The following is a 14,019-nucleotide window of genomic DNA, read 5'->3' as shown; positions in this document are numbered from 1 at the left end:
GGAATTCTGTTCAAAGAATATGAAGAAGCCAAAGTTTAGCTTATATATTTAGGAATACTTAAAGGTATTATTTAAGTGTTCTTTCTTAATTTATTATAATTCCTATATGCTTGTTATACGAATGTGCATGTTTCAAAATTGACCAATTAAACACAAGTTAATATAATTAATATATTTAATAGAACCTGAAAATTGTTTTCTTTTTAATGTTTGATATAATTATAGGTTGGAAAATAAAGAGTAGAAGAGTAAATAATTGATTCGTGGGAATTCTTTTTCATAGAGACTATACAAATTTCTCAAAAATTACCTTTTTCTTTTCTCTTCTATAGGTAGACTGGCGTCGTTCCTTCATCACCACTGATGTTAATCCTTACTATGATTCATTTGTCAGGTGGCAGTTTTTAACATTAAGAGAAAGAAGCAAAATAAAATTTGGGAAGCGGTGAGTTTGTTGTCCTTCAATATAATAAAGCAAGAGTCATAATTCTTGCATTATAATCCACTGCTTGAGAGATAGCCTTCTTTTTCCCATTATCCTTTCTCATTTTGTAAATTTTTTCTTTTTGTTCTCATGTCTCATTTGTTTCCCTTTTTGTCTTACCAGTATTTTAATGCCTCTGAGCTGCTTAGTGTTTATGACAAATAAAAACAGGGAGAATAGAAGTGTTGGCTTTTTTTTTTAAATATAATACCCAGTGCTCATTACATCACATGCCTTCCTTAATGTCCATCACCCAGTTACCCCATCCACACACCCCCCTCCCCTCTAGCAACCCTCAGTTTGTTTCCTATGATTAAGAGTCTCTTATGGTTTGTCTCCCTCTTGGAGTGTTGGCTTTTATGATCTCCCTAAAGATTCTGTTCAGTATTTCCAGCCAAGCACAAAAAATTTTATTTATGTGTTAGTTTGTCCTTTTATTCTATAAATTAAGATTCTTCCTTGATTCTGTGGATTAATTAAAAGCTACTTGTATTTCGTAACTGAAATTATATTTCATAATCTTTTGTTTCATACCACAAAGCCAAGATCAGTACATATTTTTCAGGGTATTACCTTTGATGAAGGCAGAAAGGTTTCATTAAATAACTAGGCTGGCAACTACTCATAAAAGCATAAATAATTGATGTAGACATTTGTTCAATTAGAAGTTTTAGAAGAAATATTGTTAGATACTAGCAACAAAAGCAAATATGTTAGGATAAAACTTGTATATTACAATAATATTTGTCACTTATTATTTATTTTTTAGGTATACCATTTATTCTCCAAAAGACGGACAGCCCTGCATGGATCATGACAGGCAAACTGGAGAGGTAATTATTTGTGACATAGAGTAGCTATTATAATATTTCATAATATGGCCATAGAGTTTACAGAATAGATCAGAAACCTGAAAATAATTTTATTCCGGTGACTGTGAAGAGGGAGGCACAGTGGCACTGTAGGTGTCTGTGTCTTGTCTAGGACCTTGTTACTCCAAGAGAGGTGCTAGGACCAGCTGCATATGCATGTGATACAAAAGCACATTCTTTTTTTTTTGACAGAAAGAGACACAGCGAGAGAGGGAACACAAGAAGGGGGAGTGGGAGAGGGAGAAGCAGGCTTCCTGCTGAGCAGGGAGCCCGATGTGGGGCTCGACCCCAGGACCCTAGGACCATGACCTGAGCCGAAGGCAGACGCCTAACAACTGACCCACCCAGGCGCCCACAAAAGCACATTCTTGGGCCTTAGCCCGAAATTGCTGAATCAGAAGCTCTGGGGGTGGAGCCCAGAAATCTGTCTCTAATAAGCTCTTGATAGGATTCACATGCAGACTAATGTTTGAGAAGCACTGCTTGGAGAATACACTGTTCTAAAAAGAGCATGGGGCAAGGTAATGAGATATGTGGCTAACTGATGTACACAGATTCCATTTATACTTGTTTTGATCATGTGCCTACTTGCTTATTTCCAAAGTGCTTCTAGCCATGCATGACATCAGTTCACTCTACATTACTGTAAGACACATTAGTAGCATTATTCGTTGTAATACTTGAGTGAAGCCAGGGTGATTTGCCTAAAGCCATAGCACAGTCAATCAGTAACAATGACAGAATCTGACCTTAGGATTCCCTATGCTGTATCTTCCTTTATTACCATCTCTGAGTGCATTTGTAGTCTAGTGATTACTTTTCAAAGTCAGCTTTCAATTATGATGTAACTTATCTAATAGAAGTGAGAGTTGATCAAAATTTTGAATTTGGAAGACCGAGTTTACTGTTAACTTTTAATGTAGTCAACACCACAGCAATATCCTAAATTCCAGTAGTATGTCATAGTTTTTCAAAGCATTTTCTTGTTCATTGTCTTACCTGCTCCCCAGGACAATCCCATGTAAGTCACAGTACAGTTATTTTACAGATGAAGAAATGAAGGCTCAGAGAGACTGTGACTCCCTTGGGTCAAGCCATTAGTAATGGCCTAGGCTAGGTTTTGAATGCACATCGTCTGACCCCAGGTCCAGAGTATTTCTTTGATGCCTGTGGGATTGTTTGCTTACATATTCTGACTCCCATTTTGGTAAACACCGTTTTGGGTGATTATTCTAATTTTTTTCCTCTTGTCCTCCACTCTCAAGTGAGCTCTTAGCCAACTGTTTTTACTTAGTAGTGTCTGGGCTTCCTTTATGGGTTCTGATCTGGTGTGGGGTGGGAGGGTGGCTTTTCAAGTCACTCTGTTTTTTTTTTTCCCAAAGATTTTATTTATTTCAGAGAGAGAGAGAAAGAGAGCACGAGCTGGAGTGGGGTGCAGTGCAGAGTGAGAGGGAGAAGCAGAGGGATCATGACTTGAGCCAAAGGCAGTCGCTTAACTGGCTGAGCCACCTAGGCACCCCTTTCAAGTCACTTCTTACACATTAGACCTTTATTTATTTTTTAATTTATTTTTTAAAGATTTTATTTATTCATTCATTCAAGAGAGAGAGAGCACGAGCAGGGGGGAGAGGCAGAGGGTGAGGGAGAGTCCCCGCTGAGTTGGGAGCTCGATATGGGGCTTGATCCCAGGACCCGGAGATCATGACCTGAGTGGAAGGCAGCCGCTTAATCATCTGAACCACGCTTAACCATGTGCCCTCACATTAGACTTTTATGTGAATGTAGTCATCTCCCTACTCGCAGTCTCCTCATTGGAAGAAAGAATTATTCTAACAATGCGAGAATCCATCTAAAAAATTTGACTCAGATCTCTCACATAGATTGGTGGGTTTAATCCAAGTTTTTTTATCCTCTCAAATTTTTGTTTTGTTTATTTGTTTAGGGCGTGGGACCTCAGGAATATACTTTAATCAAGTTGAAAGTGCTTGAGCCATACCCATCCAAATTAAGGTAGGTTGCCAAAGAGTTATTGCTTTATCTTTTTGAAATAATAGATAAATGTGATAGAATCCACAACATTTTTTTTACATAAACATATATTTTTTCTTCTTAGTGGCCTGAAAGGGAAAAATATCTTCTTGGTAGCTGCTACTCTCAGACCTGAGACCATGTTTGGACAGACCAACTGTTGGGTTCGCCCTGATATGAAGTACATTGGGTTTGAGACGGTGAAGGGTGATATATTCATCTGCACCCAAAGAGCTGCCAGGAATATGTCATACCAGGGCTTTACCAAACACAATGGAGTGGTGCCTGTTGTTAAGGAATTAATGGGAGAGGTGAGTTGGGTAGCAGATTTTTTATTTTAGTGCTTAGATTTAGAGGAGAATTTCAGCCATGACACTTGAGGAAAGAACATTGAAAAAAATCTTTTTAATTGAGGTATACATACAATGAGGTGTGTAAATCCTAAATTTTGTATTTTGGTGCATTTTTATACATGTGTACACTCAGGCAAGCACCACCCAAATCAAGATATAGAACAGTTCCAGTAATCCAGAAAGTGCTGTCTTGTCCATCTTGCAGTCAGTACTTACCCCTCTTCTGCAAAGGTAACCACTGCTCTGATTTAAGTCACCGAAGATTAGTTGCTGTTCTTGAACTTTTCATTCAGAATTATATAATCTGTACTCTTTTGTGTCTGGCTTCTTTTGCTCAAAGTATGTCTTTGAGATTCATACATGTTGTGTGTAGGAGTGGTTTTTTTTCTTTCTTTTTGCTGTGGAGTAGTCATTGTGTAGACTGTATCACCATAGCATTTTTGAGTCTTATGTCTCAGTTCGGTAAGTATCTGGTTGAAAAATACACAGTCCTTCCTAAGAGATTTAATAGCTGCAGTAGAAGATGATTACCAGCGTTCCTGGTATAGAATTGCAGCCGTTTTTTTCCCTGAAGAATCTTGGTTGATGGCAACTAAATCTGGATGATTATGTAGCTTTTATCCTTACAGTTTATTTACTTATCAGTATTTCAGAGCATATTTTACTCCCTTTGGTAAATGCTGATCTTAGGTATCTTAATAAATAACATTTATTTATTTTTTAAAAAGATACTATCTATTTGAGAGAGAGAGAGAGAGCATGAGCAAGGAGAGGCAGAGGGAAAAGGAGAAAGAGAATTCCAGCATACTCTGTGCTGAGCAGAGCCTGATGCAGGGCTCGATCTCATAACCCTGAGACCATGACCTGAACCAAAACCAAGAGTCAGACACTTAACCAACTGAGCCACCCGGGTGCCCCAATAAGTAACATTTTAAAAGAAAAAGATGAGTAGAATACTATCTCAGTTCTTTTGAATTGAGCTTTTATTTCTTGCTTATTTTGTAAACTTACTTTTGGACTAGATTGTTACACATTAGTAGAACTCAAAATTTGAAAGACAAAAAGATACAAAATATGTCCCTAGTCACTCAGTTTCCCCTTCCATAGGCATTCACTAAAATCACTGTTTTATATATCCTTCCAGAAGTATTTCACATACTTATAAGCAAGTGCCTGTGTATGTATTCTTTCTCCCTCATATTACTATTTATTTACTTTTTTAAAAGATTTTATTTATTCCCTTGAGAGAGAAAGAGCACACGTGTATAAGCAGGGGCAGAGGCAGAGGGAGAGAGAAAGAGAATCTCAGGCAGATACCCCACTGAGTGCAGAGCCTGACTCGGGGCTCAATCCCACTGACATCATGATCTCCGCCAAAATCAAGAGTCAGATGCTTAACCAACTGAGCCACCCAGGTGCTCCTCCCTCTTTTTAATATTGCAGTGGCAGTATACTTAATCACATTGTTCTCGGTCTTGCTTTCTTTTTTACTTAATTATGTCTTGGTATATGCCTTATCAGTGCAGAGCTTCCTTGTATCTTCTGTTTTACAGCCACATAGTATTCCATTGTTTGGCTCTACCACAGCTTATTTAGCCATTCTCTATAGTGGATATGGGAATAGTTTGGCTTTTTCTGTGATAAGCAGTGCTGCCGCATCTCATTAGTTCCTGATGTCGGAGTTGTGTCTGAGACGTTTTTAGGAATTGTGTGAATAACACAGATATTTTCTGTTCCTAACGCAGTTTCTTTCCATGTAAATTTGAGCAGATTCTGGAGTGTGTGATATAAATAAAAAAATAGCTTGCAGCCCTTATTGAGACTGTCATGATATTTAGCCTTCACCCATGTGACTATAAGTAGCTTCTTTATGAGTAAAGTGGATGGGTGGGAACTGTGTGGAATTGAAAAGTGCATTCCTTGGTTCAGCAAGCAGCTGCAAGCGCTTTTGTTCCCATTCTAAGGGTATGGGTTCAGTATTGTTGAGTCTTCGGAATTTTTTTTTTTTAAGAGAAACTGGTTATATCCTTTTTGTTCAGTTTGTCTTCGTAATCATTGTTTTAAATGGATATACAGTATTTTATTTTGTTGGTATCTCATTTTGTTAAATGATTTTCTATTCTTTAAAGTTTTAGCTGTCTCCAGGTTTTGCTGTTGTAGTTAACACAGCATTGGGCAGACTTCTCAAAGAAAAAAAGTTATTTTTTCCTTTGAGGTTAATTTCTAGGATTGGATTGCTGGGTCCAGGTTGTGTGAACATTTTTGTGTCTCTTGCTATGGTTCCTATATTGTTTTCCTCAAGGAGTACACTGTCACAAGCAATATATTAGTGTACTAACTGCCTCACAACCTTACCACATTACATTTGGGTATCATAATTATTTACAACTATTTGTAGTCTAGTATGTATAAAAAATGTATTTTGTTTTACTTCATTTATTTTTAAATACTAGCTTCTCAGGGCTTAAAAATATTAACACTGTTTTAAATTTCAATGGTTAAAATAAGTTTTTTCACCTTTATGCTGATCTTTTTGTCGCGCAGGAAATTCTTGGTGCATCACTTTCTGCACCTTTAACATCTAATAAGGTGATTTATGTTCTTCCAATGCTCACCATTAAGGAGGATAAAGGTAGGGAGTTTCTTTCTTTCTTTCTAGAAATACTTTGGTAATTGCATTCTGGTTGTATTAATTAATTCCACACTTTCTTTTATAAGGCACTGGTGTGGTCACAAGTGTTCCTTCTGACTCCCCCGATGATTTTGCTGCCCTCAGAGATCTGAAGAAAAAGCAAGTGAGTATCTGAGTTTCATGTTCTTATTTCTTCTTTTTTTTTTTTTTTTTTTTTTAAAGATTTTATTTATTTATTTATTTGCGAGAGAGAGAATGAGAGACAGAGAGCACGAGAGGGAGGAAGGTCAGAGGGAGAAGCAGACTCCCCGCTGAGCAGGGAACCCGATGCGGGACTCGATCCCGGGACTCCAGGATCATGACCTGAGCCGAAGGCAGTCGCTTAACCGACTGAGCCACCCAGGCGCCCTTCTTATTTCTTCTTAATCATCTAATTAGGTACCACTGAACTATGAAATTAGGCTAAAAAGCTATCATGTATCTTTGAACTATTATCTCTGCCTTCTTTCTTGATGTTTATGTATTTTCCTTTGTTTTGTATTTTAAGTATAATATTTCATAGAATCTTTTTTTAAAAGACTTTCAGAGCAGTTTTAGGTTTACAGTAAAATTGAGAGGAAGGTATAGAGATTTCCCATTTACTCCCTGCCCCCACATGTGCACAGCCTCCTCCATTATCAAAATCCCCACCAGAGGGGTGCATTTGTTACCATGATGAACCTGCATTGACACATCATAATCCACCAAAGTCCGTAGTTTACCTTAGGGTTCACTCTTGGTGGTGTATATTCTTTGGGTTTTGACAGCTGTATAATGACACAGATTCATCATTGTAATATCATAGAGTATTTTCATTGCCTTAAAAATCCCATGTGGTCTTTCTGTCATCTCTCTCCCCTGTGACCCCTGGCAATCACTGATCTTTTTACGGTCTCCACAGTTTTACCTTTTCTGGAATGACATGTAGTTGGAATCATACAGTGTGTAGCTTTCTCAGATTGGCTTCTTTCAACTACTCATATGCATCTAAGGTTTCTCTGTGTCTTTTCATAGCTTGATTGCTCATTTTCTTTCTACCTGGATGTACCATAGTTTATCCATTCACTTTCTGAAGGACCTCTTGGTTGCTAATAAGCACTGGTAATTATGAATAAAGCTGCTGTATACATCCATTTGCAGGTTTTTGTGTAGACATAAGTTTTTAGCTCCTTTGGGTAAATACGAAGTTGTGTGATTGCTGGGTCCTATGGTAAGAATATATTTAGCCACCCAACTGTGTTCCAAAGTGGCTGTAGTGTTTTGCATTCCCACCAGCAGTGTATAAGAGTTCTTGTTGCTCCACATCCTCACTAGCATCTGGTGTTGTCATTGTACCAGATTTTGTCCATTGTAATGGGTGTGTAGTGATATCTCTTTGTTGTTTTAGTTTGCATTTTCCTGATGACATGATGTGGTCTTTTCATATGCTTATTTGCCAGCTATGTATCTTCTTTTGTTGAGGTGTGTCTGTTAAAGTCTTTGGCTCATTAAAAAATCAGATTGTTTTTTTTTTAAGATTTTGTTTCTTAGAGAAAGTGCATGAGTGCACGCACACACAAGTGTGTGTGGGGGGAGGGGCAGAGGGTGAGGGAGAAGCAGATTCTCCACTGAGCAGGGAGCCTGATGTGGGGCTCAATCCCAGGACCCTGAGATCATGACCTGAGCCAAAGGCAGACACTTAACCTGAGCCACCTAGGCGACCTGGATTGTTTGTTTTCTTATGATTCAGTTTTGAGAATTCTGTGTATATTTTGGATAATAGTCCTTTATCAGATGTGTCTTTTGCAAATATTTTTTCCTGATCTTTGGCTTGTCTTTTATTTTAATTCCTGATCCTGTCTTTTGTAGAGCAGCTTTTAATTTTAATGATATTCAGCTTATTATTTCTTTCATGGATTGTGTCTTTGATGTTGTATCTAAAAAGGCACCACCGTACCCATGGTCATTTAAGTTTTCACCTACATTTTCTTCTAGGAATTTTATAGTTTTGTGTTTTACATCTAGGTCTGTGATCCATTTTGAGTTATTTTTTGTGACAATATAAGGTCTGTGTCTAGATTCATTTTTTTTTTGCATGTGAATGTCCAGTTGTTCCAATAACATTTGTTGAAAAGACTGTCTTTGAATTACTGTATTGCGTTTGCTCCTTTATCAAAGATCAATTGACTATATTTTTGGGGTCTATTTCTGGCCTCTGTGTTGTTCCACTGAACTATTTGTCTCTTCCTTTCTTAGTACCACACTGTGTTGATTACTGTAATTTTATAGGAAGTCTAGAAGCCAGAAGCCAATTTTGTTCTTCAATATTGAGTTGACTATTTTGGGTCTTTTGCCTCTCTGTGTAAACTTTGCAATCAATTTGTTGATATTCATAAAATAACTTGATGGGATTTCAGTTGAGATTACATTAAATCTGTAGGTAAGTTGGGAAGAATTGACATCTTGACAATACTGACTCTTCCAGTCCATGAACATGAAGTATCTGTCCATTTATTTAGGTTGGTTTTTTTTTATTTATTTTATTTTATTTTATTTTATTTTTTTAAAGATTTTATTTATTTGACAGAGAGAGACACAGCGAGAGAGGGAACACAAGCAGGGGGAGTGGGAGAGGGAGGAGCAGGCTTCCCGCAGAACAGGGAGCCCGATGCGGGGCTCGATCCCAGGACCCTGGGATCGTGACCTGAGCCGAAGGCAGACGCTTAATGACTGAGCCACCCAGGCGTCCCTAGGTTGTTTTTTTTTTTTAAAGATTTTATTTATTTATTTGACAGAGAGAGAGACAGCGAGAGAGGGAACACAAGCAGGGGGAGTGGGAGAGGGAGAAACAGGCCCACTGCTGAGCAGGGAGCCTGTTGCAAGGCTCGATCCCAGGACCCTGGGATCATGACCTGAGCCGAAGGCAGATGCTTAATGACTGAGCCATCCAGACACCCCTTATTTAGTTTTCTGATTCTTTTCACAGAGTTTTTTGTTTTTCTGGTATAGATCTTATGTATATATTGTTACTTTTGTACCTAAGTATTTGATTTTGGGGGGTGCTAATATAAATGTTACTTTATTTTTAATTTTGACTTCCATTTGTTCATTCTTAGTACATTGGAATGCAGTTAACTTCTGTATAATTAACTGTGTATCTTGCAACCTTGCTATAATTGTTTATTAGTTCCAGGAGTTTTTTTCCTTGATTCTTTTGGATTTTCTATATAGATGTTCCTTCCATCTGTGAACAAAGACAGCTTTATGTCTCCCTTCCCAATCTGTATACTTTTTATTTTCTATTCTTACTGCTTTAGCAAGGACATTCAGAACGATACTGAAAAGTGGTGAGAGGGGACATCCTTGCCTCATACCTGATCTTAGTGGGAAAGCTTTGAGTTTCTCATCATTAAGTATGATGGTAGTTGTAGATTTTTTGCAGATAGTCTTTATCAAGTTTAGAAGGTCTGCATCTATTTCTGTTTATTAAGAGTTTTTATCATAAATGGGTGTTGGTTTTTGTCAAATGCTTTTCTTGCATCTGTTGATAGGATCTTTTTAAAATCTGTTTTGATGGGTTTCATAAAACTTTAAAAAAAGTTTTCTGATATTCACATTTTCATTGCAACCTAGGATATGAAACTCATTTTCATTGGGGGGGGTGTGTGTGTGTGAGTATGTGTGCGAATTTTTGCTTTTGGCATACTATTTTTCATCATTTAAGCCATTCACTCTAACTTAAACAGTTGAGTTTTTAAAAGTCATAGGTCCCTTCTTGAGATATTTAGTGAAATTTTATTTATTTTTTATTTTTTTTAAGATTTTATTTATTTATTCATGAGAGACAGAGAGAAGAGAGAGAGGCAGAGGGAGAAGCAGACTCCCAAGGAGCAGGGAGCTCGATGTGGGACTTGATCCCAGGACGCTGGGATCATGACTTGAGCCGAAGGCAGACGCTTAACCATCTGAGCCACCCAGGCGCCCTTTAGTGAAATTTTAAAAAAATATGGAGAGGAGAACAAAGAATTTAAAAAAGTTTTGGTGTTGGTTCTCTCAATGATTATGCTGGTAAAGTGCTAATCATGAGTGTTAATTTACAAAATTTTTTTGCAGGCCTTACGAGCAAAGTATGGAATTAGAGATGACATGGTCTTGCCATTTGAGCCGGTGAGTACATAGGTGACTCAGAATATCCATACCCATCTCTTTATCAGTGAAAAAAAAAGAGCTAACATTTTCCTTGTAAAAAAATTGAATAATTGGTGAATGTAAAAATGAGAGGGAGTTTGCATAAGAGTTTACTTACTTTAATTTGGTATCTGCTGTCAGTTAAGAGTGAGAGAAAGACCAACAATAAGCATTTTCTTAGCGCCCGGCACCTGTAATTCTGGAACAAACGACTTTCTTAGCATCACCAATTTTATAGATGCTTATTTTGCTACTATGGCCGGCCTGTTTCCAAGCTTCTAAAGACAAAATTTTGCCATTTAAGTCATGAATGGTTATGTTTCATATTAATGCCTGGAGAAGAAAAAAATTTTAATCCCTAGCAAATAACTTTCATGAAGAATCTAGAAGACTTATCATAAACCAGAAATAAGACCATCCATAAATTTAATTTAAGTTGTTTACATCATTTTCCTAGTTTCACTATTTATTATTTAGTTAATTATATGCCAGTGTGGGGTTGTGAGCTAGAGAAGGTGTGTTCTGTAGTGAGGGAGGGACAATTTGGGGGTTGGTGCAGAGAATTTGGATAGTTCCTATGGAGGAGAATAGGAAGACAAATTCACATCTGGATGTTAGTCACTGTGATTGCCTGATGAGTGTTGCTTCTGTAATGATACATAAAATCTGAAATGGCTTCATTGGACAGTAGAGGCGAGAGGATTATGCCCCATGGGGCTGTTTTTATGTTCATTCAGTGTGAATAAGTTCCCAACATTGCTGTTCTTTGCAGGTGCCAATCATTGAAATCCCAGGTTTTGGAAATCTTTCTGCTGTAACCGTTTGTGATGATTTGAAAGTTCAAAGCCAGAATGACCAAGAAAAACTTGCAGAAGCAAAGGAGAAGTTATATCTAAAAGGGTTTTATGATGGTGTAAGTAATAATTTTTTAGTTTTACTCTAATTTTTTCAGTGATTTAGAAAAAAAATAGAAAAATTCACGATAGTTTCAACTATATACTGATTTGAGAGAGATTAATGAGACTGTGTTCTTCTGTTTCCAGATTTCTTTTTTTATTATTTATTTATTTTATTTTTATTTTATTTTATTTATTTATTTATTTTTAAAGATTTTATTTATTTATTTGACAGAGACACAGTGAGAGAGGAAACACAAGCAGGGGGAGTGGGAGAAGGAGAAGCAGGTTTCCCGCTGAGCAGGGAGCCCGATGTGGGGCTCGATCCCAGGACCCTGGGATCATGACCTGAGCCGAAGGCAGACGCTTAATGACTGAGCCACCCAGGCGCCCTATTATTTATTTATTTTAAAGATTTTTTTTTTTTTTAAGATTTTATTTATTTATTTGACAGAGAGAGAGAGATAGCGAGAGCAGGAACACAAGCAGGGGGAGTGGGAGAGGGAGAAACAGGCTTCCTGCCGAGCAGGGAGCCTGATGTGGGACTCGATCCCAGGACCCTGGGATCATGACCTGAGCCGAAGGCAGACACTTAACGACTGAGCCACCCAGGCGCCCTATTTTAAAGATTTTTATTTAATTGAGAGAGAGAGAGGAGAGACAGAGCACAAGCAGGGGTAGGGGCAGAGGGAGAGGGAGAAGCAGGCTCCCCTCTGAGCAGGGAGCCCAACTTGGGGCTCGATCCCAGGACCCCATGATCATGACCTGAGCCAAAGGCAGACACCTAACGACTGAGCCACCCAGGTACTCTTCCAGATTTCTTTTTTCTTTTTTCTTTTTTTTTTTAAAGATTTTATTTATTTATCCGACAGAGAGATAGACAGAAGAGCACAAGCAGAGGGAGTGGCAGAGGGAGAGGGAGAAGCAGGCTCTGCACTGAGCAGGGAACCCGATGCGGGACTCGATCCTAGGACCCTGAGATCATGACCCGAGCCGAAGGCAGACGCCCAACCATCTGAGCCACCCAGGCCCCCTAGATTTCTTTTTTTAATCTATTTTTTATCCGATAGCATTTATAGAAATTATATTTTTGTGCCCTCTAGGAATCTCTAAGAAATGAGTTTACTGAGAAGATTATTTAAGGTTCATATTATTTTGCAGTAAATTCCATAGATTTATTGCATGGACAATACCTGGTTCCTTCTTTTGCTCTTTTAATTGAGGAGTTCATATTTTAAATTAGCAATTTTATTCAGTTCATTAATTTACTTACTAATGCATACTAAATGTCAGGTGAGCACAAAAACATGTTTTAAACCTCTCTTTTCTCCTTAATTGTGCATATGTTAATGTGGCTTACATTTCCATGGAAAGAAGACTAAGCTAGAGAAAGTAAAAATCCAGCCAAGTTGCTATGACTTGAGGTTGAAATGAAGATTTTTTAAGGCCATGAATGAGAATTCTTTATTTTTACCTTTACTCTCATTTTTCTAGATAATCAACAATTGGTTATATATCTTTTTTTAAGTAACTTACACATTTTGGGTGATAATAAAAGCCACCACTTATATAGCACTTACATGTTAACTTATTTAAATCTCAAAATAACCTTGTGAAGGGCGCCTGGGTGGCTCAGATGGTTAAGCGTCTGCCTTCAGCTCAGGTCATGATCCCAGGGTCCTGGGATCAAGTCCCGCATCGGACTCTCTGCTCCTTGGGAGCCTGCTTCTCCCTCTGCCCCTCTCTCTCTGTCTCTCATGAATAAGTAAATAAATAAAATCTTTTAAAAAAAAAAAAATAACCTTGTGAAGTAGGCAGTATTCCATTTTATAGATGAGGAAATAGAAGTACAAAGATAGGGCGCCTGGGTGGCTCAGTTGGTTAAGCGACTGCCTTCGGCTCGGGTCATGATCCTGGAGTCCCGGGATCGAGTTCCGCATCGGGCTCCCTGCTCGGCGGGGAGCCTGCTTCTGCCTCTGACCCTCCCCCCTCTCATGTGCTCTCTCTCTCTCATTCTCTCTGTCTCAAATAAATAAATAAAATCTTTAAAAAAAAAAAAAAAAAAAAGAAGTACAAAGATATTAAGTAACTTAAGATCAGCCAGATAGGTAGCCAGTGGCAGAACTGGTACTCACACTGGGCAGCTTGGCTCTAGGATTTGTGCCTGCTTGCTTATTTATTTATTTATTTATTTGAGAGAGAGTGAGTACGGGCGTGTGCAAGTGGGGTGGGGGCAGGAGCAGAGGGAGAGGGAGAGAGAGAATCTTAAGCAGGCTCCACATGTAGCACAGAGCCCGAGGCGGGGCTCAGTCTCACAACCATGAGATCAGAACCTGAGCCGAAATCAAGAGTCAGACACTCAACCGACTGAGCCACCCAGGTGCCCCTAAGATTTATGCTCTTAACCGCTGTACTGTGATGATCAATAAGTATAATTTTATAATGATGAATTAAATAGATAATAAAGCATTTTGGCATGGTAGAGGGTTTGGAGGGTCAAAAAAGAACTTGTGTCTTTTCCATTTAAGATAGAAGCTATTTCAGAGAG

At 38.2% G+C, this 14,019-nt stretch overlaps 1 protein-coding gene across 1 annotated transcript in view; it reads left to right on the top strand.

Annotated features, from left to right (window-relative positions):
* The window catches only part of LARS1 (leucyl-tRNA synthetase 1), a 73,683-nt gene that overhangs the window by 19,305 nt on the left and 40,359 nt on the right, over positions 1-14,019 (top strand). The window contains 8 exon segments of the mRNA XM_021702068.2: positions 333-445; positions 1,254-1,317; positions 3,299-3,366; positions 3,470-3,695; positions 6,282-6,369; positions 6,456-6,532; positions 10,501-10,554; positions 11,348-11,488. Of these exon segments, the coding sequence (XP_021557743.1) occupies positions 333-445; positions 1,254-1,317; positions 3,299-3,366; positions 3,470-3,695; positions 6,282-6,369; positions 6,456-6,532; positions 10,501-10,554; positions 11,348-11,488 (831 nt within the window).

The sequence above is a fragment of the Neomonachus schauinslandi genome, chromosome 7 (assembly GCF_002201575.2).
Source record: "Neomonachus schauinslandi chromosome 7, ASM220157v2, whole genome shotgun sequence".
Classification (NCBI taxonomy): domain Eukaryota; kingdom Metazoa; phylum Chordata; class Mammalia; order Carnivora; family Phocidae; genus Neomonachus; species Neomonachus schauinslandi.
The sequence above is the reverse complement of the archived record's forward strand: the minus strand, read 5'-3'. Positions and strand labels throughout refer to the sequence as shown.